Below are 25155 nucleotides of genomic sequence, written 5' to 3'. Positions count from 1 at the left end.
AGATGAGCGACAGGAAATGTGGTCCAATATTAATTTACAATCCGGGATGAGAGAGGGCCCTTCATTGTAAGATTGTTTCTGCTTGTTCTAGGTTTGATAATTTTCATGAAAAAGTTTGGTGGATAAAGAAAAAGTGAACGACACAAACAAAGCCGTGGACACAGCCACGCAGAAGCCATGGTACATACTGGGTGACAAGTGACTCATGAGAGGGACAGACCCAGGGCTGCAGGGAGCCAGCGGTGCCTTCTTGTCAGAAGAGATATCAGGGGACCGGCCTAAGTGTCTGGCCTCCAAGGGTGGGGGGACTGGACCCAGGAAGCTGAGTCTGGGCTGGCAGGATGCCCCATCCCATCCCCACCTCCAGCGTTGGCAGCAGGAGGGCCCAGGAGCCCAGGGAGGGCCTGGAAGGGCCCAATGGTCCCGCTACGAGGTGTCTGAGCCCAAGGCCAGGCTGGTGTAGGGAGGTGGCCTCCAGTGCCCAGGCCCTGAGTGACGGGTGTGCTGGAGCGCAGACCTGGTGGCAGGGAGACCCGCAGAGGCCTCTGCTTGCCCTAGAGCAGCAGGGAGCCAAGGAGGCCTTGCTCTCCGTGCCAGAGGCCCAGGACCCCTCACTGACTTATTTGAGTGAAATCCTGATGAAAGTGTGTTCCAATTCATTTGTGTTCAGAGTCCTGCCCTGAGTTTTCCCATTAAGTGCTTGTCAGGCTGATGAGGCTCCCTTAGGGGCGGTGCAGAGGGAGGGCTCCTTATCAAGTTCCAGATCCATGCCAGGGGGAGCCTTGCCTTTTCCCCCTGGGGGTGAATGCGCCCCGAGTGCTGGTGTGGATGGAGCCTGCCCCATGCCTGGTCCTGGGATGGCAGTGGATGGGAGCGCTGTCCTACAGGCTTCCTTCCCGCCGAGATAACCATGCTCCTCCTCCATCTCGCTGATGAGCCATATCACAGTGATTTTAAATCTGGTATCCGAGTTGCATTTCTTGGGGGTCCCCCAGTTAGTCTTGATGCACTGTCCTTGATATGTGCAGTTGGATTCCAATTGTTGGCTTTTTTGTTGAGTTTTCTAAAATATTTTTCTCAGTTCTTCATTAGACTGTTGATTTTGAGATTTAAAGGATAATTACACTGGATTTGTATGTCAATCACTCCACAATATACTTAAAACTCCCAGTGCGGGGCTGAATGGCTCACATTGATGACCTTCACATCCACTAAGCTCTAAGTCCATTATATCTGAGAACAGCTGGCAAAAATGTAATTACGTATCTGTACCTATGCCATAACTCTGCCTCCCTCACACACATACCACAGGGGCAGAAGTATGTGTGCAGCACACATTCCCACACACCAGGCCATGCACACAGTCCAAGGACCCACAGATCCCACGTCATCCCAACCACACACACCACACACAGTCAGACCACTCCATTCAAACACACCACCAACCTCAGATCCTACAGTCACCTCCTCCACATACACCACAGAGTCAGACCACTCCATTCAGACACACCACACACCCAGAGACATTACAGTCACCTCCACCACACACACCGTACTCACTGAGAACACTTCCCCCACACCCCAAACACCAACAGACGCCACGTTCACTGCTACCACACACCCCCCAACACTCACCACACCATGCACACATAACCACATACCAACAAGGAAACAACATTCACCTCCATCACATATACCATACACACTCCAAGCACTCCATGCAGACATAGCCACATACCAACAAAGACCCTCATTCATCTATGCCACACATACCACAAACACTCAGGTACACCAACACACCCACAGACACCAAAGTCACCTCCACTACAAACACCACACTCCATCAGAGCACTCCATGAACACACACGCATCCACAAGAACACTACATTTATGTCTACCATACACACCATGCACATCAGACCACTCCTTTCTGCACACTTATACACCCAAGACACCACATTCACCTACACCACTCACACCAGTCACTCAAACCAGTCCATGCAGACATCCCCACACCCCCACTAAAATTCTACATTCACCTCCATCACACACACCATGCACAATCAGATCATTCCATGAAGATGTAGCCGAATACCCACAGACACTGGTCACCTACACCAGAAAACTATGCATACTACTAGTAAGACCACTTCATGCAGACACACCCACAAACCTATAAAGACCCCCAAATCACCTCAACCACACACACACTCAGACCTCTCCCTGCAGACACACCTATACATCCACTCAAATACTACTTTAACCTCCATCATACATATTTTGCACTCTCAGCAGACGTACTCCATGCACACGTACTCTCAGCAGACATACTGCAAGCACACTCCATGCAGACGTACCATACACCCAGACACCACAGTCACCTCCACCACACATAGTCAGACCCCACTTATTGCAGACACACCCACAAATCCACAGACACCACATTCACCTACACCACACACACCATACAGCTCACATGACTCCATGTAGACACACCCATACACCCACTTAGAAACAACATTCACCTATACCAAACACACCATGCACTCTCAGACCACTTCATGTAGACACACGCACACATCCACTCAGACACAACATTCACCTACACCACATGCATTACACACACTCGTACCACTCCATACAGACACACTCACACACTCCACTAGGACCCCAAATTCACCTACAATACACACACCATCATTCACTCTCAGACCACTTTATACAGACACACCCACAATAGCCCTGAAGCCACTTCCACCACACACACCACATGCACTCAGCCCACTCCCACCACAGTTATACAACATGCATAGAACACTCACCCCACCACACACACTGATACCACATGCTGACAGCACACCCACCACACGCACAGTACAGACTCACAACACAAACACACACTGCTTGTGTTTACAATAGCAACTTCACATCTTACCGTTTGCACAGAAACTTGAAGGGATGGCACTTGTAATTTCAACGCAGGTAGTTCTTGAGAGCTGCAATGCAGAGTTGTCAGGGTCAGAAAGAGGTGGAACAGATTATGGTGGGAAGCCACGCCATCACCCTTCTCACACCCAACCCAACTCACTGTATCTGCGATCTTCATTAGATCCTCGAACCCAGTGTCCACTCCAAACACGTGATTCTTGCTGTCTGCAATTTGATTCAGCTACAAGCCAGAGGTGACGGCATGAGCCACAGCCAGGAGTTGAGGACACTGCAGGTCCCCCTCCCAGGAGACAGAATCTGTTCTCAGGCCAAGTTAGACTCCCAGAGCCAGAGCCAGGTGCCCCCAGCAGCCCAGCCTCAGGGGGGAAAGTGCTCCAGCCCCCACCTCTGGTGTGGGTTTTACATGACACTGTTCCCCGTTTCTGCAGTGCCAATCTGTCCTCCAAGCATTCGCCCTGAGGTCAAGGACCAGCCCTGGGTGACCCTTGGAAAGCCGCCTTTGAAACCTTCCCCACATGGGCTCAGGGGGTCTCTGGTTACCTGTTCTCGTTTATAGTCATTCACACCCACGGCGTAAATGACAGCCCCCAATTTCCGAGCCTTTTCAGCCTGGATAAAGACAGGGATGAGTATAAATCATGAAATGCGTGGAGCAAAATGCTAGTAACGATGACGGACTGGACTTACTACTTTCTTTGTCTCTTCAAACGCCAAATTTAACAGTGTTCCATCAGTCAGAGCGATAATTATCACTGGGTTCTTGCTTCCTGAAGAAATACCAGGGAGCAGGGTGGTCATTAACAGCACCCGGAGTGACCAGGGCCACAGCACTTCTCCCCACACCTCCTCCTCTTGGGGAGAGGTCACCCAGACCCAATTATATGACAGCCAGTCCCCTGGAGGACTGTGCTACTGACTCCAGAGGAAGAGGGACCTTTGCCTGAACCTACTTTACAGATGCAGAGACTGAGCCCAGCTCAGGTCTCTTCCTACTGAACTCTCACTGCTACCAGATGTGCAACCTTTGCCCTGAAAGGCCACTCCAGCTGTTTCAGTGAGCACAGCCTTTCAGATGAGCAAAGGGAGAAGCCAGACCCACTGAGTCTAAGGCCCGGGTCCTGCTCCAGACAGAGCCTGAGGACACTCCAGTGGTTCCCACTCAAGGTCTGAGGTAGGTGGGCCCCAGATCCCACCCCCAGCTCAACGCTGCTCCCAACCAGGTCCACAAGTCTTTCCTGACTACAGCTGTGACCCTATTGTCCAAACAGAGATGGCTCCGGCTGAGCACAACCTGTCCCTCTGTTGGAGACACTGTCACAGGACCAGTGAACTGAAGGGAAGAAGCTGAACGACAGGAGTCAGAGCCAGAACTGTGGCAGAGACAGGAGTGTGGACAGCGAGGGGTCCTCCCGCTCTTTCTTTTGCATGCTGAATCCTGTGTGTCTTAGGTCCCTGGGTTTTGTTTTTTGCTTTTTCATGCAGCCCGTGTAGGTTAAGCACCTCATCCTATATACTAAAGAGCTAATATGCAAATGGTCATCATGCCTCACCCCCTCCTGCCCTCACACCCTCGCTCCAGGGCCGGGGGACCTGAGTCACACCCCCAACCTTGGGGATGAGGTGGGGAGACTTGAGGCTATTACCCCCACCCCAGCACTGGGCCAGGGGATCTGAGGCCATGCCCCCCACCCAACGGGGCTTGATGAAGGTGTGGCCGGCCTGGTCTGGGTCTTGCATGTTTTGAGGTGCATAGGGGTAGGCAGGAAATTGACTCTGTGTCCTGCGGTGCACCCTAGACTCTGACAGGAGGGAGATTTTTATATACATTTTACTAATTTTCTTTCATCTCTAACACTTCCATTATAGAGAAAGGGCAAATAGCAAAATTAAAATATTTCCTCTAATTAATTCTCTTTTAATGTTCATGAATTTTGTGCACGGGGCCACTAGTCTATAATAATAAAAGTGTAATATGCTAATTAGACCAGATATCCTTCCAGACTTCCTTCCGGACGAAGCTGGGCTGCAAGGGAAACCTGGGTCCTGGGTGCCAAAGGAAAGCCAGTGATGGCAGCCAGGAGAAGGAACGTCTACTCTTGCACAAATTTCATGCATCAGGCCTCTAGTATTTAAAAAGAGCCAAGAATGTACCCACAGGATACCATGCAGCTCTGAGAGACATCACTGGGTGGCTTTTATCCTGGCTGCACAGAGGAGCCTGCAGCATGCGGAGGGCAAACGCCTGCTCCAGTGTCAGCGCTGGGAAGTGGCCAGGTGGGTCTGTGTCCAGATGTCAGGGAGGTCATGCCTATACTACCCGGACATGACCACATGAAGTCTGCAGGCAGCTTACCTCTAGATTTCTCTTTTTCAATCTGCTCAATTGCCTGCAACAAAATGAAGCAATGATGGGGAGATGACCCCAAAATAGTCTAAGAACTTGACAAAGCAGAGTAAATACTCAGATCTCTAGAGTGTGTACCAATTCAAGTCCCTCTTGCATGTCTGTGGCTCCTGTAGGCACTATATTTCGAAGACTGCTAAGACCATCCTGTATTGCTTTTCTGAAAAAAATTTAAAAAGAGGGTAGAGATGGAATGAGGAATTGACAGGTAAAAACACCCCAAGCTGTCCCGATGCCCTTTAGCACTGGGTTGACCTGCCTGGAAGGGAGAAGACACAGGCAAGTGGCTCTGCCATGGCTCTTCTGCCCTGAGACTTTGAAATTGACGGGCCTTGCTCAGGCCTGCTCTGTCGCCCATCTGGTGAGCACTGGGTGGGGCTGGGGATGATGCTCTGCTGGTTCCAGAGCTACGGCCTGGCTCTCTCTGAGCTCATCCCTGTCTCAGGCACATGGACGTCAGGGACGTCACCAAGGGCCCTGCCTGGACCGTCTGTGGTCAGAGGGGAGCATCCATGCATGTGCAGTGTCAACCCCGCACCTCCAACGTGACTGGCAGTGTGTGAAGCTTCTGAGACGTCCCTCAGAGGACACACTCTCCTCCAACAGGTAAGGCTGAGTTGGAAAAGGCCATCCTGCTAAGGCCCTGCCTGTGCCCACCTCCCCTGCCACAGACCCTGAGGTCCACTGGCTCCTCCCAAGCTCTGCCCCTCTGGGTCCGTGTTCCAGGAAGTAGTCAAGATACTTAATGTGAGTGCAAGTGTTCCAGCCTCAACATGCTCCTAAGAACAAGAGCACCACTGGGGAGGAGGCCCTGGGGCTGCCATGCAGGGAAGAGCAGTCCTCTGCAGGCTGCCTGGGTGGCACCTGTCCACACTGTTAGTGCAGGGAGCAGGGCACGGCCTGGGGCATGCGCTGGGGGCTAAGGTTCAGCTCTGGCCCAGGACCCAGATCGCCTGGCCTTGCTCTCCTGAGCTGGTTCTCCCTGACGCTGCCCTGCCAGCCCCCTTCTAAGCTCTGCTCCTGAAGGAGCCCTGGCTCCTGCTGCCTCTAGAAGACCTCCTGTTCCAGTGTCACCTCCCACACCCAGGATTTTAAACTCTTGTCACCACCCTTGGAAGATGGCCCCACCTTCACCTTCCAGAGAGGACCTGGGACATCCTCCAGGTCCCCCCCCACCCCCCCACAGCTCCTTCAGGTCAGGCCCGGAGCCCCAGCTGTTGGAAGAGGCAGTGGTCTCCCTGTCCCCCAGGGGGTGCTCTTCCACCAGAGGCCCAGGCCCAGCCCCCATTGCCACTCTCCCTGCCCCCTCCAGAGTCCCTGCCCATGGACTTGCTTTCACCCACCTAAAACCCACCCAGGCCTCTTTGTCCTAAACACAAGCACACATCCAATGAGAACCGTGCTTTCCCTCCCCTTGTAGGGAGAGCAGCCAGGCCCTCCTGCTCCTCCTTGATCTGGACATGGGGTGCTATGGCCATGCACTGGGTCTCACCCGCTCCTGCAGCCTGGCTGTCTCTGTGTCGCCTGCTGCTCCTGATTCTCTCCCAGAGCCTGCACAGCACCATGTGCCACAAATCCTGGCCTGCCGCCCCTCCTAAGCATCCTTCTCTGTCTGTGGCGCCTCACTCACTCTGAATTGGGTTCCACTCTGGTGTGTCCATGGGAATCTCAGCCTCCCAGCTGCTCAGAAGCTCCATAACTTCCCACTGTCAGGTGTGGGCACCATGATGGGGCTGCTGATGGCCCACCTGGGATGCAGGGGTGGCCGCCTTCCTCAAACACCCAGCCCATCTGCTGCTTACAACTCAGGGCCTCCGGTCTCAGACACACCACGGGACCCAGCTCCCCTCCACTGAAGCCTGTCCCTTCAATCAGAAATCACATCCTTTCTGGTTCTGCCTCTGTCCTGGGCCCAAGCCCACTTGCCCAGGGCAGAGAGTGAGAGAGCACAGCAGGTGCCAGTCACGGGCCATATTCATAAAGGACCACACCTCTGTGGTACCAGATCCCAGGACTGCTCACAGCCAGTCTGTGTTAAGAAAACGGGATGGAGGGACTCAGGGCAGAGATGGTCTACAACAGTGGTTCTTAGCCTTCCTAATGCCATGACCCTTTAATACAGTTCCTCATGTTGTGGTGACCCTCAATTTCATTGTTACAAATTGAACATAATTAAAGCATAGTGATTAATCACAGAAAACAATATGTAATTACATATGTGTTTTCCGATGGTCTTAGGAAACTCTTGTGAAAGGGTCCTTCGACCCCCAAAGGGGTCACGACCCACAGGTTGAGAACCGCTGGTCTAGAGGGACAGGATTGGTCAGGGCCAGTACAGCCAGGTGCAGAGGGGCCTGGGGGTTGGGGCTGAGGTCAGGGTGGGCATGGATCAGAGGGGGAGCTCAGCCCAGCCCAACCTGCACACCAGTGTGGTCCCCCTTCTGTCTCAGGGAACCCCTCACTCACTGGCTCTCCCTTCAGCCTGGGCCACTGGGCCTGCCTAGGGGATGAAGCAGCACTTACCTGTCTGAGGTGAGCATCATGTCGATTTGGCCCTGTGTGGAATAGGTGATGAAGGATATCCGTTGTTTTGGGCTGGGGACGAAGCACTCTTTGTGAGATGACACATAAACAGGCTTAGAATGACCCTAATGAGCAGCCGGGGGGGGGGGGGGGCGTGACACCTATGCTGCCCCCACCCCAACTCTTCCACTTTGGGCCCATTTTCCAAACCCCAGTGTTTCCCATGAGTTAAGTGAAGAATTCTGAGATTATGATCCTTCCTGGAAGAAAATCCCAGGATGGCTTCCTGCTCCAGCCCTGTACTCCAACAGCCTGTAGTCTCTCACACTCACACAGGCCTGTATGCAGGCTCACCCCACACATGCACATGCGTGCCGCACACACACAGGGAGATAGACACCTGTGCATCCTGTGTGAACGTTCTCTTCTACTGTCAATTTCTTTGGATCTTCACTGCTCTTCCCATCTTGCCTGTTGTCCCCACCTCATCTTAAATTCTTCTTGCTCTTCGCAAGAATACACCCCTCACTTTTCTCTCTCTGGCCACTGTCTTATTGATCTGCTTCCCTCCATTATGCCTTGGCTAAATGGCTTCCATAAATTCCTAGCTCTGCTTGCTACTGCTCCTGGCTCTTGTTCTACTTTACCCACAATCATCCGGATTTTCTTGTAGCAACTAACCTTGATCGCTTCAACCATTGCTCAAGATTCTTCCATAGCTCCTATTGTTCACAGCAGGAAGTGCCAACCCCTGGGGCTGGCGTTATGAACCTCTATGGCCTCAGTCCCACTGTGTCAGTCTAGCCTCCTTCCCTTCCCTCCTCAGTGTTAACCTCACTCTTCAGTCAAACAGACCACTCCCTCCACAGGAAGTCTCCAGTGGGTCCTGCGGCCCTGTCTTTCCCCATTTTTCAAGCCCTAGTCCAAATTTCTGCATCCTCTCTCAAGCCATCCTGGATTTTTTTCTAGGAATTTTTGTTTATTCCTTCAAGTTGCCTTATAAGTCCTATGCCCTTTTCTGTTTGCCCTCAGCACCATTTACCCAGGTGTTCAGCTACTGTATTACTGGTTTGCCTTTTTCCTAATCTATGAGGTCCTCAGTGGCAGCCTTGTTCCTTGCTCTATGGTCTGACTTCCAGCCTTGAACCAAGCAAAGTCTCTAAGCCCTGGTGGGACTAGACTGGCCTGTCCTTTCTTGCTTCAGAGCCCTGTTCTGGGCTCTGTGCCCCTGCCCTGGGGGACCCCCAAGCCCACTGAGTCTAAATGGCTACGTGCTCTGCCCAGCAGGGGAAACACCCTGCAGCATGACGATCCATACTTTTCAAGCTTCTTCACCAACTCCTCCACCAGGTTGTAAACGTGGATCCAGTTGTTGCCCACACTGCCCGACCTGAAAATGAAGACTTGTGTCAGAGGGAGTAGGTGCATCCACCCTGATGGCATAATTTGTCTTTTCTACCTCCCAGCATTTCCTGTATGAAGTTCCTCCCAACTTCTTATAGTTGAAGGCTGCTGATAGGGGCAGAAATAGAATGTTGGGGAACCAGCTGGAATTGTAAGAAATATGAATCATGCTCTGTTAACTGTGACTGTTTTGTTTTGATTAGAGAAGGCACATTCTAACCAGGCTGGTGGTCACATCTGGGAGCTCACCAGGAAATGCAGCCCTTCCTTCCCACTTGGAGCTGCCTATTATTAGGGAAAGATGAACAACTTCTTTGCAGAAACCAGAGCCAGAAACCAGAGTCGCCAGCCCTTTGAAGACCCTGCCTTTGCATATCACTCGCCACTGAAAGACCCCAACTCTTATTTATCACTAAGTCCTTTGAAGATACCCAGCCTTTTACATATCTGCAAACTTCCCATTTGCCCTTTTGCCTACTTCCCCATGTAATCTTTGTCCTTCTACCCAATATAGGCAGCTGGCATATGGTGGGGTGCAGAGCAGACTTTTGTGGATGACCTGCTGCTCTCCCATACTTCCAACAGTATTGGAAAAAAATGCTCATATATGATTCCACCCTGTCTCTGCTTAATTGGCTCAAGTAATGACAAGCAGCATGAACCCACTGATTGTCCGGTTACATATTCTGTCGAACACAAAGGGGTGTAAGTGAGGGACTCCTCTGGGATGAGTACTGGGCATTCTGCTTACTGTCTGGACTGAGGGTTCCTGGGGCTGAGCCCTGGACTCTTACTTGTAGCGCTGTTTTGAATCTCAGCCATAGCCTCAGCAACTTCCGTCATCTCACCTGAGACCTAAGTTGAATAAAGCATTTTTGTAGGAGGAATCAAGTGTGTTAGTATGGCATGAGAAGCAGTGGCTGCTTCCTGTCTGGGGTTCCTTGAGAGGAAGCATGCACTATGTATGGCACGGGAGACATTGTACTGCCTCTCGTCTGGGCTTAAGGTATGCATTTACTGGGTGAGTCTGATCAGCTCTGGATGGCAAGAGACCTCCAGCGGTCCTTGGCCTGGTCTCCAAGCCCTTAGCCTGAGCCCCTATGGGATGAGAGACATTGCTCTGCTTCAGTGTTTGTTTGTTTGTTTTTACTCAGGGCATTCTGTGTTGTCTGTGGCTGGACAGACAAGGAGCATGGTGTGAATCTCTTGTCGGTAGTTGTGTGCGCCTGTAAATTCTATATAATAAAAGCCTAATATGCAAATTGGCTGAATGGCAGATTAACTGGTGGAACAACTGGTGGAATGAACGGTTGCTATGATGTACACTGACTACCAAGGGGCAGATGCTCAATGCAGGAGCTGCCCCCAGCCTGCAGGCCCCAGGCCAGCCAAGGTGGGTGACAGCAGGGGCCCCAATCACCCTGCCGGTCACCCCACAGATCAGTCCTGATTGCCAGCCAGGCCTAGGGACCCTATCCGTGTAAAAATTTCATGCAGCAGGAGTCTAGTATCCTATATAATAAAGATGAAATATGCAAATGGTCATTATGCTGTGAAGTATAATGACCAACTGCATAACAACCAGATCACGGATCAGCAGGAGGGTGGGACAGTGAGCTACAGGCGGGTGGCAGGGAGCTACAGGAAGGGGCAGGGCAGCAAGCTATGAGAGGGGGTGGGAGTTTAGGGAGCTACAGGAGGGCGAGGCAGTGGGCGGAGAGCTACTGGGGGGCAGCAGCAAGCTACTGGTGAGCTACTGACACACGGATTCGTGCACAAGGCTTCTAGTTGTATATAAGAGTGTCTCTGTTGATTGTTGCTTTGTGTGTCTTTGTTGTTTGGTTTAATTTGCTTAAGGATGAGACTGCAGGAACTTCCCAGCAGCTGCTGAACATTCTTAATTTTGGGGACCCTTCCTGCTCTCCCTCTCAGGGCATCAGCCACCAGAAGTTCTTAGCGAGTAAGAGTTCTTGTCTGTCTGTCTGTAATGTAACTTTGGTTACTGATGTACTTTACCTGCTTTCTATCTTTTGGACACTTAGTTTGCTCTTTGCCCTTTTATGAACATAGGGAATCCTCTGTGTCTGCTATGTGGGCTTTGCTTCTCAGTACCAAAGGTCATTTGCTCTGCTTGGTTAGTGTGAGATAGGATTCTAAGGCTAATGTCCCAGTCCATACTTTTAAAAAAAGTATATTTTTATTGATTTCAGAGAGGAAAGAGGGGAGAGAGAGAGAGAAAGAGAGAGAGAGAACATCAATGATGAGAGAGAAACATTGATCGTTGGCCTCCCCCACCCCCCTATTGGGAATGGAGCCCACAACCTGGGCATGGGCCTTTGAGCAGAATCGAACCTGGGACCCTTCAGTCTGTAGGCCCAGTCCATTCTTTTGAGAGTACTCATTTATTTACTGTAGGGGTTTTTGTTTGTTTGTTTGTTTCTGTTCTTAAGATCTCTTCTGATATGCAAGATTACATGTTGTTACAGTCTACTCAGAAAGAATAATGGGAAGTAAAACCTTCTAAACTTCCAAGTCTTTTTCCTGGGAGGACCCGTTCTGCAGAAGTGCTCTCCAGTCAGCTGCAGAAATAGCATTGGGGGAAGGGGTACTCCCATTTTGTAAAGAAGAATTAGTCATGACTTATCCCTGTTACAATATTTGCCAAGAAAATGCCTTGGGTAATAATAATTGGTTTTAAAATCTCAAAGTCATTAAGACATAATAAATGGATGTAACTAAAATGAAGGGTTTATGAGAAAGCTTTTCAGTGATAATTTTATGCCTAAATGTATTTTTCCAAAGTACTTGGTAACTTAAAACTTTGGAGTTTTCTGGGTTAAATAGTAAAAATTATTAAATACCTAGGTATTTTGAAACAACAGGATACTGAAATATTAATTAATCTGAATTTGCCTACTTTTGGATTTTTATTACAGAGAATCTAGAGGATAAATTTGAATCTGTTAATGAATATGTCTTGTATTTTATTTGAAGCATATCTCTTAAAAATGTGAATGTATTGCTAATCTGAGAAATGTTAAGTACTTACTTGTCACCTAAAAATGAAGGTTTTTAAGAGTTACAAATTCTAACGAATTGGAAAGAAATTGTATGGTATGGAGATGCATTTTTGAAGAGAAAAGGAAAGTAAGTTGTTCTAAAGATAAATGAATAATAAGATTTATGAAAATTATAGAAGGACTATGAAGAGAAATCTTAAAAGAAAATTATATTTAATCTGAATAATCAACTTGATTAGATAAATGAATCTAAAAGAAGCTAATACAGAATTCGTTTAGTCCTTTTCCAGTCTGTTAAAAGGAAAAAAGTTTTTTTCTGTATTTGCCTAGGAAGAAAAAGTTCTATAAATTTTTGAAATGATTACATATTGTGTTATTTTAATTAGATACTTAGTTACTTAAAACGTGATCTTAAACGTGGGAACTTAAGTTTTGCTAGCCTGTGTGTGTGTTTAATACCCTTTTGTCACTTTGAATGAATAAATAGTCTAATACTATTTAATAATGATGATATACAATCTTTTGGTAAAATAAGTTTGACAATCTTCCCAGGGTTTTAATTTTAAGAAACTTTTTTTTACATAGAATTGGCTTTTGGTCATTCCAATAGGCTCTGGAATGCCTCAAGGATTTGTTTTCTCTTCTTATGAAGAAAAATTTTCTGCTTAAGGTACATAGGAAGGTTTTACAAATAAAGAAATAACAACTCTAATTGTTATCCTAGAATACTGTGTTTTGCAGAAAGGACAAGATTTTATTATAATCATATCCATAACTGTGTCATTTTAAATTTCTTCTTGTCATTTAGAGTTAGTCACTTTTGTTATAATGCATTTGGAAAATGTTACACCTTCTGAGGGATCCATGGAAAGGACTCTGACATTTTCAGATCATTCCCTTCAAACTGGATGAAAATTATTAGAACTCTATGAAGTATCTGGATTTATAGAAATACTGGCAAGAAAAATCAGGGGAAAATTATTAATGGTCAGAATAAACTGAAAGTAATTATATAGTTTTTGTATTAAGTATTGCTGATTCTTAAAATTTTTGTTTTTCAGATATCAGGAAGCATTTTTAAAGCAATTTGGTAAACTATATACTTTTCTATCTGATTCCTCCAGAATTTGGCAATATATTTCTTTGCATGAATTCAATAGGACCAGTTTCCAACCAGTTTCGTTAACCAAGACTTTGACTGGAGTGTCATGTCTGAGAGTGACATCCTGAACTCTGGATGTCACCAAGAAGCTTTAAGGAAAGAGGCCGATGTGAACACCTTGGAGAAAAGCCTAGTACCTTGCTTGGTCATGTGGCTCATGGCAGTGTCTCCAGGTAAGGAATGAAGGCTGCTTTCCTGAGAGATGGCAAGGAAGAAACCTCAAGACATCATTAGGGACCTCAGCTTGAGGAATTCACCCAAGTCTGCAGGTATTGCAGGAAAGCCTGATGGCAGCTAGGTGGCGTGGTGTCTTCGCCCTGCGGAGCGAATTAAAGCTCAATCATGAGATTCCAGCAAAGCATATATTTTTAAAAGTCTGTGTGATCAACTGTTATTCTTCTTGTGTTTATGCAAAAAATCAGGCCAAATTGTAACTAGACTTAATGCACTAAATAAATACGTCCTAATTTGGCTCTCTAATAAAAATGAGGGTGATTTTAGGGGGGAAATGTGTTTCAATAGGGAATTATTAGAACTGAAATGTTTTTTTTTCCCTTCCACTAGACCATTTGTCATAATTCTTGCTATTCTGTTGCCCAATAATACTAAATCATTTATTTATTTATTTATTTATTTATTTATTCTTATCCGAGGACATTTTCCCATTGATTTTTAGGGAGAGCAGAAGAGAGAAGGAAAGACAGAGAGAAACATCGATGTGAGAGAAACTCATTGATTAGTTCCTCCTGCACAAGCCCAGACCAGGAGCCCAGGCTCCGGAGGAGCCTGCAATCAAGGTAAGAGCGCTTGAGTGGAATCGAATCTGGGACCCTTTCTTTGGTCTGCAGACTGATGCTCTATCCACTGAGTCAAATCGGCTAAGGCCTCTGTCCACTCTTTAATATGATTTTTTGGTGTTGAGTTGTATGAATACTTTATAAATGTTGGATATTAACCCCTTATCATATGTATCATTGGAAACATATTCTCCCAATGGGTAGGTTGTCTTTTTTGTTGTTGATTTCTTTTGCCATGCAAAACCTTTTTTGTTTGATATAGTCCCATTTATTTTTTCTTTTGTTTCCCTTGCCCAAGGAGATATATCAGAAAAAAATATTGCTAAGAAAATGTCAGAGATTTTACTGCCTATGTTTTTTCCTTCTAGGATTTTTATGGTTTTGAGATTTACTTTTAAGTCCTCCATCCATTTTGAGTTTATTTTTGTAAATGGTATAAGAAGGGGGTCTAGTTATTTTTTGCATGTATCTGTCCAATTTTCCCAACACCACTTATTGAATAGACATTCTTTACTCCATTGAATGTTCTTTTCCTCTTTAATTGACCATAAAGGCATCATTTTATTTCTGGGCTCTCTATTCTGTTCCATTGATCTATGTGTCTATTTTTATTCTGTCATGCTGTCATTTTCAAATACATTGTTTTCTATCTCAACTACTGTTGACATACAATATTATATTAGTTTCAGGTGTACAACATAATGACTAGACATTTATGTAACTTACAAAGTGATCATTCAGATCAGTTCAGTACCCATCTGACACCATACATAGTTATAATATTATAGACTTTATTCCCTACGCCATACTTTAAATTCCCATGACTGTTTTTATAATTGACAATTTGTAAATCTTAATCCTTTCCCCATGCTTCACTGTTTTCCCAACTCCCTTCCCATCTGGCAACCATCAATTTGTTCTCTGTATCTAAGAGTTAGTGACATGCTATTAAAAAATCTTTATTGTTGAAAGTGTTACATAAATCCCATTATCCCCTCCCCACCAATGACTCCTTCTAGCCTGCACCCAGCCCCTGCCCCAGGCCTTCACCGCACTGTTGTCTAAGTCCATGGGTTCATTAGACTCCACATGTGAGTGAGATCATGTGATACTTGTCTTTCTCTGACTGACTTATTTCACTTAGCATAATACTCTCCTGCTCCCTCCATGCTGTCTCAAAGGGAAAGAGCTCCTTCTTTTTAACTACTGCATAGTATTCCATGGTGTAAATATATCACAGCTTTTTATCAACTCATCTTCTGATGGGCACTTGGGCTGTTTCCAAATCTTAGCTATTGTAAATTGTGCTGTTATAAACATAGGGGTGTATATATTCTTTCTGACTGGTGTTTCAGGATCCTTAGGATATATTGCTAGAAGGAGGATCACTGGGTCAAATGGCAGTTTTTTTTCTCCACATTCTCGCCAGCACTTGTCATTTGTTGATTTGTTGATTGTAGCCATTCTGACAGGTGTGAGATGATATTTCATTGTCATTTTAATTTGCATCTCTCTGATGATCAATGACTGTATATTTTACATATCCTCTTGGTCATCTGTATGTCCACTTTGGAAAAGTGTCTACTTAGGTCCTTTAACCATTTTTTAATTGTATTGTTTGTCTTCCTTTGTTTAAGTTGTATGAGTTCCTTATACATGTTTGAAATTAAATCTTTATCAGATCCATAATGGGCAAATATGTTCTCCCATGTAGTGGGCTTTCTTTTCATTTTGTTGATGATTTCTTTTGCAGTGAAGGAGCCTTATTTTGATGTAGTCCCATCTGTTTATTTTCTCTTTTGTATCCTTTGCCCTAGGAGATGTGTCAGCAAACATATTGTTATTTGAGATGTCTGAGATTTGGCTGTTTATGGTTTCTTCTAAGATTTTTATGGCTTCAGGACTTACATTTAAGTCTTTTATGCATTTTGAGTTTATTCTTGTGTATGGTGTAAGTTGGTGGTCTAGTTTCATTTTTTTTTGCATGTATCTGTCCAATTTTTCCAACATTTACTGAAGAGACTGTCTTTACTCCATTGTATGCTCTTGCCTCCTGTGACAAATATTAATTGATCATAGGCTTGGGTTAACTTCTGGGTTCTCTGTTCTGTTCCATTTGTCTATATGCCTATTTTTGTGCCATTTCCCATTGTTTTGATTACAATGGCTTTATAATATAACTTGATACCTGTTATTGTGATCCCTCCAACTTTGTTGTTCTTTTTCAAGATTTATTTTGGCTATTGAGGGTCTCTTTTGTTCCATATTCATTTTGGAGTATTTGTTCTAGATCTCTGAAATATGCCATTGGTATTTTAATAGAGATTGCATTGAATCTATAGGTTGCTTTGGGTAGTATGGACATTTTAATGATGTTAATTCTACCAATCCATGAACACTTAATATTCTTCTACTTTTTTATATCTTCCTCTATCTCATTTCTCAATGTTCCATAGTTTTCTGAGTACAAGTCTTTAAGTCCAGAGGGTTAAGCTTATTCCTAAGTATCTTAATATTTGTGTTGCAATGGTAAATGGGAATATTTTAGGTTCTCTTTTTGATAATTCATTATTGATATATAAAAATGCCATCAATTTCTGGGTGTTAATTTTGTATCCCGTTATATTGCCAAATTTATTTATTAAATATAGTAGTTTGTTGGTGGTATCTTTAGTGTTGCCTGTGTGCAATATCATGTGATGTGTGAATAAGGACAGTTTTACTTCCTCCTTTTCAATTTGGATGCCTTTTCTGTTTTCTTTTTTGATTGCTGTAGCTTAGACTTCCAGTACTATGTTTAATAAGAGTGGTGAAAGGACATCCTTGTCTTGTTCATATTCTTATGGGAAATGGTTTTATTTTTTCTCCATTGAGTATCATGTTGGCTGTAGGTTTGTCATATATGGCCTTTATTATGTTGAGGTGTGATCCCTCTTCTCCCCCTGTTCTTAGATTTTTTATCAAAAATGGGAGTTGGATTTTGTCAAATGCTTTTTCTGCAGCGATTGATATGATCACGTGATTTTAGTCTTTCAATTTGTTTATGTGATGTATCACATTTATTGATTTGCAAATATTGTACCAGCCTTGCATGCCTAGAACAAATCCGACTTGGTCATAGTGTATGATCTTTTTAATATATTGCTAGGTCCAATTTGCTCACATTTTGTTGAGGATTTCATCACCTATGTTCATCAAGGGTATTAGCCTGTAATTCTTTTTCTTATAGTGTTTTTATCTGGTTTTAGAGTTAAGATAATGCCGACCTCATAAAAAGAGGTTGGAAATTTTCCTTTTTCTTGGATTTTTTGGCATAGTTTGGAATGTTTAGGTGTTAGTTCTTTGAGTGTTTAGTAAAATTCCCCTGTAAATTTCCCAGACCAGGGTTTTAGTTTGCTGTTTTTTTTATTTTATTACTGCTTAAATTTCATCAGTTGTTATTGGCCTATTCAGGTTTTCTGATTCTTTGTGATTGAGTTTTAGAAGATTGTATTTTTTTTATAATTTTTCCATTTTGTTGTTGTCTAGCTTGTTGGCATATAGCTGTTCTTAGTATTTTCTTATAAATCCTTTGTATTTCTGCGGTGTTAGTTGTTGGAACTAATTCTTTCATTTCTGATTTTATTTATTTGTGTCCTCTCTCTTTGTTTCTTGATGAATATGGCTGAAGGTTCATATTCATACTTAAATATACTTAAATAAATTTTTGTTGATTTCAGAGAGGAAGGAAGAGGGAGGGAGTGATAGAAACATCAATGATGAGAGAGAATCATTGCTTGGCTGCCTCTTGCATGCTCCATACTGGGGATTAAGCCTGCAACCTGTGCATGTGCTCTTGACCAGCATCCAACCCAGGACCCGTCTAAACCAGCTAGGGCAATGTTGTTTATCTTTACAAACTACTAGATCTTGGTTTCATTGATCTTTTGTGTGTGTGTGTGTGTGTGTGTGTGTGTGTGTGTGTGTTTATCGGTGAAGCTCTTTATCTGACCTTCAATTCCAAATGATAGCTTTGCTGGGTCGAGTAATCTTGGTTCTTGGTTCTTGCCATTCATTGCTTTGAATATTTCTTGCCTGCAAAGTTTCTGTTGAGAAATCAGCTGACAGTTGTATGGGCACTCCCATGTAGGTAACTGACTGCATTTCTCACGCTGCTTTTAAGACTCTCTCTTTGTATTTAACCCTTGGTATTTAAATTATGATGTGTCTTGGTGTAGGCATATTTGAGTTCCTCTTATGTTGGACTCTCTGTGCTTCCCTGTAAGTTTATTTCCTTTGCCAGGTAGGTGAAGTTTTCTGTCACTATTACTTTAAGCAGGTTTTTAACAGCTTGATCTTTCTTTTCAACTTCTGGCACCACCATAATGCAGATGTTGGTAGCCTTGAAGTTGTCCCAGAGGTTCCTTATACACTCTTCATATTTTTAAATTCTTTTTTCTTTTTGCTTTTCTGAATGTGTGATTTTTGCTTCCTTGTATTCCAAATAATTGATTTGATTCTCAGAATCCTCCACTCTACTGTCAAATACCTATAAGTTACTCTTTACTTCAGTTAGTTTATTTTAAATTCCTGACCGGTTATTTTCCATGTCTCTGACATTCTCAATAATATCGCTGAAAGTCTGACTAAGTCCCTTGAAGCTCTCATGAAGATCCTTGAGTAATCTTATAACTGAAGTTTTGAACTCTGTATCTATTAGTTTGCTTGCCTCCATTTCTTTAATTTGTGACATGTTTCTTTGTCTCTGCATTTTGGCTACTTCCCTGTGTCGTTTCTATGGTAGAACTGGTATTGTCTCCTGGAGTTGGTAGATTGGCCTTTTGTATTAGGTGTGCTGTAGGGCCCAGTGGCTCAATCTCCCCAGTTACCTGAGCTCAGCACTCTAGGTGCATCCCTGTGTGGGCTGTGTGCACAATGTTGTAGTTGAGCCTTGATTGCTGTTGGCATCACTTGGAGGAATTGACCTCCAGGCAATTGGCTGTGAGGACCAGCTGTGTATGCAATGGATGAGTGGCTGTGCAGGAGACACACCTATGGAGCAAGAGTTGCTTCAGTGAGCCTTTGGTGCTCATTGAGTCTGACCCTTGAGTGTGTCACTTGTGGAAGTGTAGAGTTGTAATCTCTTATTGTCTGAAGCTGTCCACCTGGTGCACTGGCTCTGTGGCTTCCCGAGAGGTACAAAGTCAGCCACTGTCTGGGGCCATGCAGCAGGAGCTGCAGAGTGATCTGCAGATGGCTGCTACTTGTATTGGACTAGGAAGTGCCCAGAAAGGCCCAATTGTGACACAAGGCATGCTACTGTTAGTACCTGGTCTTGGGCCTTTTATTGACAAGTTTGTGGCACGCTGATTCCAGCTATTGCTTGTTTAAGGGATTTTAGCAAAGTCTGAATCCTGAGCTAGGACAGGCCATATGTATGAAAAAGCCTCTGCAAACAGCTTGTGTGGGCTTTCAAATTGGATGTTGTAGGGCAAGGGTCCTCAAACTTTTTAAACAGGGTGCCAGTTCACTGTCCCTCAGACCGTTGGAGGGCCGGACTATAGTTAAAAAAAAAAAAAAAAAAAAAAAAAAAACTATGAAAGAATTCTTATGCACACTGCACATATCTTATTTTGAAGTAAAAAACCAAAATGGGAACAAATACAATGTTCGTATTTGCATGTGGCACGCAGGCCGTAGTTTGAGGACCCCTGGTAAGGGTCTCAGGGAATCACCAGTAAAGCGGTGTGGGTCATGCTGATGGAAACTCAGATATGATTCCCGTCAGCTCTGAGATGTGGAGTGGGGCGGGGAAGTGTCAACACAAAAACAATGACCCTTGTGAGCACACCATAAGATAGCTACCCCTGAGTTCCTACCCCGATGCCAGACAGTCCAGTTCCTCCCTGTATGTCCCTGAATTCTTCCAAAGATGACACTCAATGGTGGAGCTCAGAGGAAGCCAGATTATGTATGTTTGTGCGTGGGTCCTTTAAGAGGAATACCTGGGATTTAAGCAGCCTCTATGTCATTCAGCCACAATCCCTCTGGGTTTTTATAGCCTGAAGTTATGGGGACTTCTCTTCCCAGCTCTGGGACCCTGGTTTGGGGGGCACAGTGTGGGGATGGGACTCCCTGTTTCTTAAGGAAGGCGTTGGAGATGTCCTTCTCTGTTAAAAAATGACACATGTGGGTGTCAGACAAGCCATTCTGCACCTTCACCCCTCCTACCAGTCTCAGTGTGCCTTCTTCTTTACTTCTCTAGTTGTTGGACTTCCATTCAGCCAGATTTCAGATGGTTCTCAATGATGGTTGTTCTGTATTTTAGTTGTAATTTTGATGTGGTTGTGGTAGGAGGCAAGGAAAGGCATTTAACTATGCTGCCATCTTGGTTCTCCTCTTTGTTCTGATCTTTATCATTTTCTAACAGGTGGTCTACTTTTGAGAATGACCCATGTGCACTTGAGAAGAATGTATATTCTGCAGCTTTGGGGTGAAATGTTCTGTAAATGTTAATTAAATCCATACGATCTAGTGTGTCATTTAGAGTCACTGTTTTCTTGTTGATTTTGTGTTTGGGAGATCTATCTATCTAGTGAAGTCAGTGGGATGTTAAAGTCACCTACTATAACTGTTTTGCTGTTGATTCCTTCCTTAAATTCTTCCAGAAGTTTTCATATATATATATATACTAGAGGCCCGGTGCACAAAAATTTGTGCACTGGGGGTGGGGGGGAGGGAGGTCCCTCAGCCTGGCCTGTGCCCTCTCGCAGTCTGGGACCCCTCGGGAGATAATGACCTGCTGGCTTAGGCCTGCTCCCAGGTGGCAGAGGGCAGGCCCAATCCCTAGGTGCAGTGCCTGGTCAGGCTCAGAGCAGGGCTGATTGGGGAGTTGGGGCACCGCCCCCTGTCGTGCACAGAGCAGGGCGGATCGGGAGGTTGCAATGCCACCCCTAGTCACGTTCAGGGTAGGGCTGATTGGGGGGTTGGGGCACCGCCCCGTCACACTCAAGGCAGGGTCGATGGGGAGGTTGTGGCGCCACCCCCTGTCACGCAAAGAGCAGGGCCAATCAGGGGGTTGGGGCGCTGCCCCCTGTCACACACAGAGCAGGGACCATCAGGAGGGTTGGGGCTCTGTACCCTGTCACTCACAGAGCAGGGTCAATCAGGGGTTTGGGAAGCTCCCCCCTGTCATGCACAGAGCAGGCCCCATCAGGGGGTTGGGGAGCTCCCCCCTGTCACGCACAGAGCAGGGCCAATAGGGGAGTTGTGGCACCACCCCCTGTCACACACAGAGCAGGGTCCGTGGGGGGGGGGGGGCGAGTTGGGGCGCCGCCACTGTCACACACAGAGTAGGGTCCGTGGGGGGGGGGGCGAGTTGGGGCGCCACACCCTGTCACACACAGAGTAGGGCCGATCAGGAGGTTGGGGCGCCGCCACTGTCACACTCAGGGCAGGGCCGATGGGGAAGTATGGCTCTACCCCGTCTCACATAGAGCAGGGCCCGTGGGGGGGGGGTTGGGGTGCTGCCCCCTGTCACACACAGAGCCACAGGGCAATCAGGGGGTTTGGGCGCTGCCCTCTATCACCCACAGAGCAGGGCTGATCAAGGGGTTGGGGCGCTGCCCTCTATCACCCACAGAGCCGCAGGGCCGATCAGGGGGTTGGGGCGCTGCCCTCTATCACCCACAGAGCCGCAGGGCCGATCAGGGGGTTGGGGCACTGCCCTCTATCACCCACAGAGCCACAGGGCTGATCAGGGGGTTGGGGCGCCGCCCTCTATCACCCACAGAGCCGCAGGGCAATCAGGGCGTTTGGGCGTTGCCCCCCGTCACGCTGATCCCAGTGCCGGGAGGCCTCGTGGCTCCGCTGATCCCGCCCGGCAGGGTCACAGATCCGGGTCCCAGACCGCAGACAGCCTTGCCTGCTGCCGCCTGCCTTCAGTATGCAAATTAGCCACCATCTTGTTGCTTCAGGGTGGGGGTCCCCACTGGGGTGCCTGGCCAGTCTGGGTGAGGGGCTGAGGGCTGTTTTCAGGCTGGCGGGAGACTGAAGCTCCAAACCTCTCCTTTTTTTTTATTATTTTTTTTTTATTCTGGCATTTATTTACCGTCTATGGCTGTCACTGGAGCTGAGAGCCGGCTTTCTCTCTGAGGCTCGGCTGAAAGCAGGTTTCTGGCCTTTGTTTTCTGTATTCGAAACAATGTTGCGACTCCAGCTCTGAGATCCCGGCTGACTGACAGGAGGTTTCTGGAGTTTTGTTTATCTTCTATAAATGTTACTATGTTTCCAACTGAAGCTCAGAGGCCGGCGGGGAACGTTGGAGTCCTCTGTCACTGAAGGAAGCAAGCCTCCCTGTTCGCATCAGCTGCCTGGCTGCCGGCCGCCATCTTGGCTGACAGTTACTTTGTATATATTCACTGATTAGCCAATGGGAAGGGTAGCGGTCGTACACCAATTACCATGTTTCTCTTTTATTAGTGTAGATATATATATATATATATATATATATATATATATATATAGTAGGTGCTACTATATTGGGTGCACATATGTTTACCAGGGTTATATCCTATTATTGGATCAATCCCTTTAGTATTATGTAGTGAGCTTTACTGTCTCTTGTGATGGCCTTCATTTTGAAGTCTATTTTTTCAGATCTGAGTATTGCTAATCCTGATTTTTTTCATTTCCCCCTGCATGGAAAATTTTTTCCATCCCTTCACTCTCATCCTATGAGAGTTGTTTGTTCTGAGGTGGGTCTCTTGTAGACAGCAAACATTTGGGTCATGTTGTTGTATCCATTCAGCTGCCATATATATTTTTATTGGAGCATTTAATCCATTTATATTTAAGATTGTTATTGATCAGTACTTATTTATTGCCACTTTAATTCTGTATGCCTATGTTTCTCTCTCTGTTTCTTATTACAGCAATCCCTTTGGTATTTCTTGCAGTGCTGGTTTGGTGGTGATTAACTCCTTTAGCTTTTTGTTTTGTCTGGGACGCTCTTTATTTCACCATCTATTTTGAATGCTATGATAGCCTTGCTGGATATAGTAATCTTGGTTTCAGATGCTTGCTTTTCATTACCTTGAGTACTTCATGCCATTCCCTTCTGGCCTGTAGAGTTTCTGATGAAAAAATAGCTGACAGCCTTATGGGAACTCCTTAGTAGGTAACGAATTGCATTGCTTTACTCTTGCAGCCTTCAAGAGCCTCTCCTTTTTTTAGTTTTTGGTATTTTAATTATGATGTGTCTGGGCACAGGCCTGTTTGGGTTCTTCTTGCTTGGGACTCTTTGTGCCAGTGAACTTGTGCGACATTTTCCTTGACCAGGTTAGGGAAGTTTCCTGCCATTATTTCAAAAAGGTCCTTTAACCTTTGCTCCCTTAAGCTGTCTCCTGGTTTATTTCTTTTTGGTTTTCCAATTGAGTAATTTTTTCTACACTGTCTTCTAATTCACTGATCTGATCCTCAGCTTCCAATATGTTATTAATGCTCTGTTATTCTTCATTTTCAACTGGTAATTTTTCATAGTTTCTGTATCCCTTCTCATGCTGTTGAGCATACTTGTAATCATTATTCTGAACTCTATATCTGATAAATTTCTTATTTCCATTTCATTTAGCTCTTCTGGAGAATTATTTGTTCTTTCAACTGGGTCTTGTTTTTCTGTCTCCCCATTTTGACTGCCTGTTTGGGGTTGTGTTTATGTATAAGTTATATCTACTACTATTCTTATTCTCTGGTGCAGGAGAATGCTAAACACTTAGTGACTTTCCCTGAGTAATGTTTCTAGCTATCAGCAATCCACAGCTTATGGCTCCCTCTGCTGGTGCTGGGTGCCCTTGGAAAAGACCAAAATGTGCACCAAGGAGGAATTTTCCTAGCCCCAGGTCTAGAAGATCAGGAAAAGACTCAAAGCCTCCAGAGATCCTCCTCTACCTCCAGTCTGATTGTTATTCTCAGTTTCAGTGAGTCTCAGAGAATAGAACACAGCAAGCATTAGCATCCACAAGATTGGGAGGGACATTTTCCAACAGGGTGGGGCAATTGCTTCCCTCCCAAGCAAAACATCTGCCTGAGAAAGATTTCATCTGCAGTATGAGGGAATGACTCAGGTTAAGAAGCCAGGACAGCTACCTTTTGAGGTCTAACTTCAGAGCCCCAGACCTGGGTTCTCCTGACAAAGCTCTAGTCCACTCTGCCCTCTCTCTGCTGGAGCCCAAGGTAAGTAGCTGCACATGAAATTTCATGTGTTGGCCCTTTAAAAGGGTGCCTACATTTCCAGTGGTGGACAACAGATGTTATGTGGGCACCTCTCGCAGTTCTGGTGCTCTGAGATAGGAAGCGCCTCTTGGGGTTTAGACCCCAGAGTTCCCAATGGGAACCCACCACAGCTGAGCTATCCATATGACTCCTTTTTCCCCAATTGACACCACCCTCCCACTGCCACTCCACCCCTCAGGACAAGCCCCCACTGCCCAAGTGTCTGTGCCCATTGGTTATGCTAATACGCATGCATACAGGTCCTTTGGTTGACCTCTAAACTGCCCCCCCACCTTCTCTCTGATGGTTTGTTCAGTGTTACCTTGTCTCTGCATCTATTTTTGTTCATCACCTTATGTTGTTCATTATATGCCACATATGAGTGAGATCATGTGATATTTATCTTTCTCTGAACTGGCTTATTTTGCTTATCATAATGCTCTCTAGTTCCATCCATGCTGTTGCAAATGCTAAAAGTTCCTTCTTTTTTATAGCAGCACTAGACGCCCAGTGCACAAAATTCGTGAGGGATGGGGTTGCTCAGCCCAGCCTGCCCCTCTCACAGTCCAGGAGCCCTCAGGGGATGTCCTACTGATGGCCACAGTCTGGCAGTAGTGGCTCAGAGCAGGTGTCCCGTGTATGTGT

At 45.8% G+C, this 25155-nt stretch overlaps 1 protein-coding gene across 1 annotated transcript in view; it reads right to left on the bottom strand.

The window, feature by feature from the left end:
• Nucleotides 1-25155, bottom strand: part of LOC139021562 (anthrax toxin receptor-like) — a 113069-nt gene that overhangs the window by 33363 nt on the left and 54551 nt on the right. Inside the window, exons 2-9 of the mRNA XM_070431948.1 lie at nt 9195-9266; nt 7877-7948; nt 5432-5513; nt 5303-5336; nt 3637-3716; nt 3490-3558; nt 3089-3169; nt 2936-2996 (exon numbers count right to left, since the gene is read on the bottom strand). Of these exons, the coding sequence (XP_070288049.1) occupies nt 2936-2996; nt 3089-3169; nt 3490-3558; nt 3637-3716; nt 5303-5336; nt 5432-5513; nt 7877-7948; nt 9195-9266 (551 nt within the window). The remainder of the gene's footprint in view (nt 1-2935; nt 2997-3088; nt 3170-3489; nt 3559-3636; nt 3717-5302; nt 5337-5431; nt 5514-7876; nt 7949-9194; nt 9267-25155) is intronic.

This window comes from Myotis yumanensis, unplaced genomic scaffold (genome assembly GCF_028538775.1).
Source record: "Myotis yumanensis isolate MYYU_CA2020_CCGP unplaced genomic scaffold, mMyoYum1.0.hap1 SCAF_13, whole genome shotgun sequence".
Classification (NCBI taxonomy): domain Eukaryota; kingdom Metazoa; phylum Chordata; class Mammalia; order Chiroptera; family Vespertilionidae; genus Myotis; species Myotis yumanensis.
Note: the sequence above shows the minus strand (reverse complement) of the source record. Positions and strands in the feature narration are given on the sequence as shown.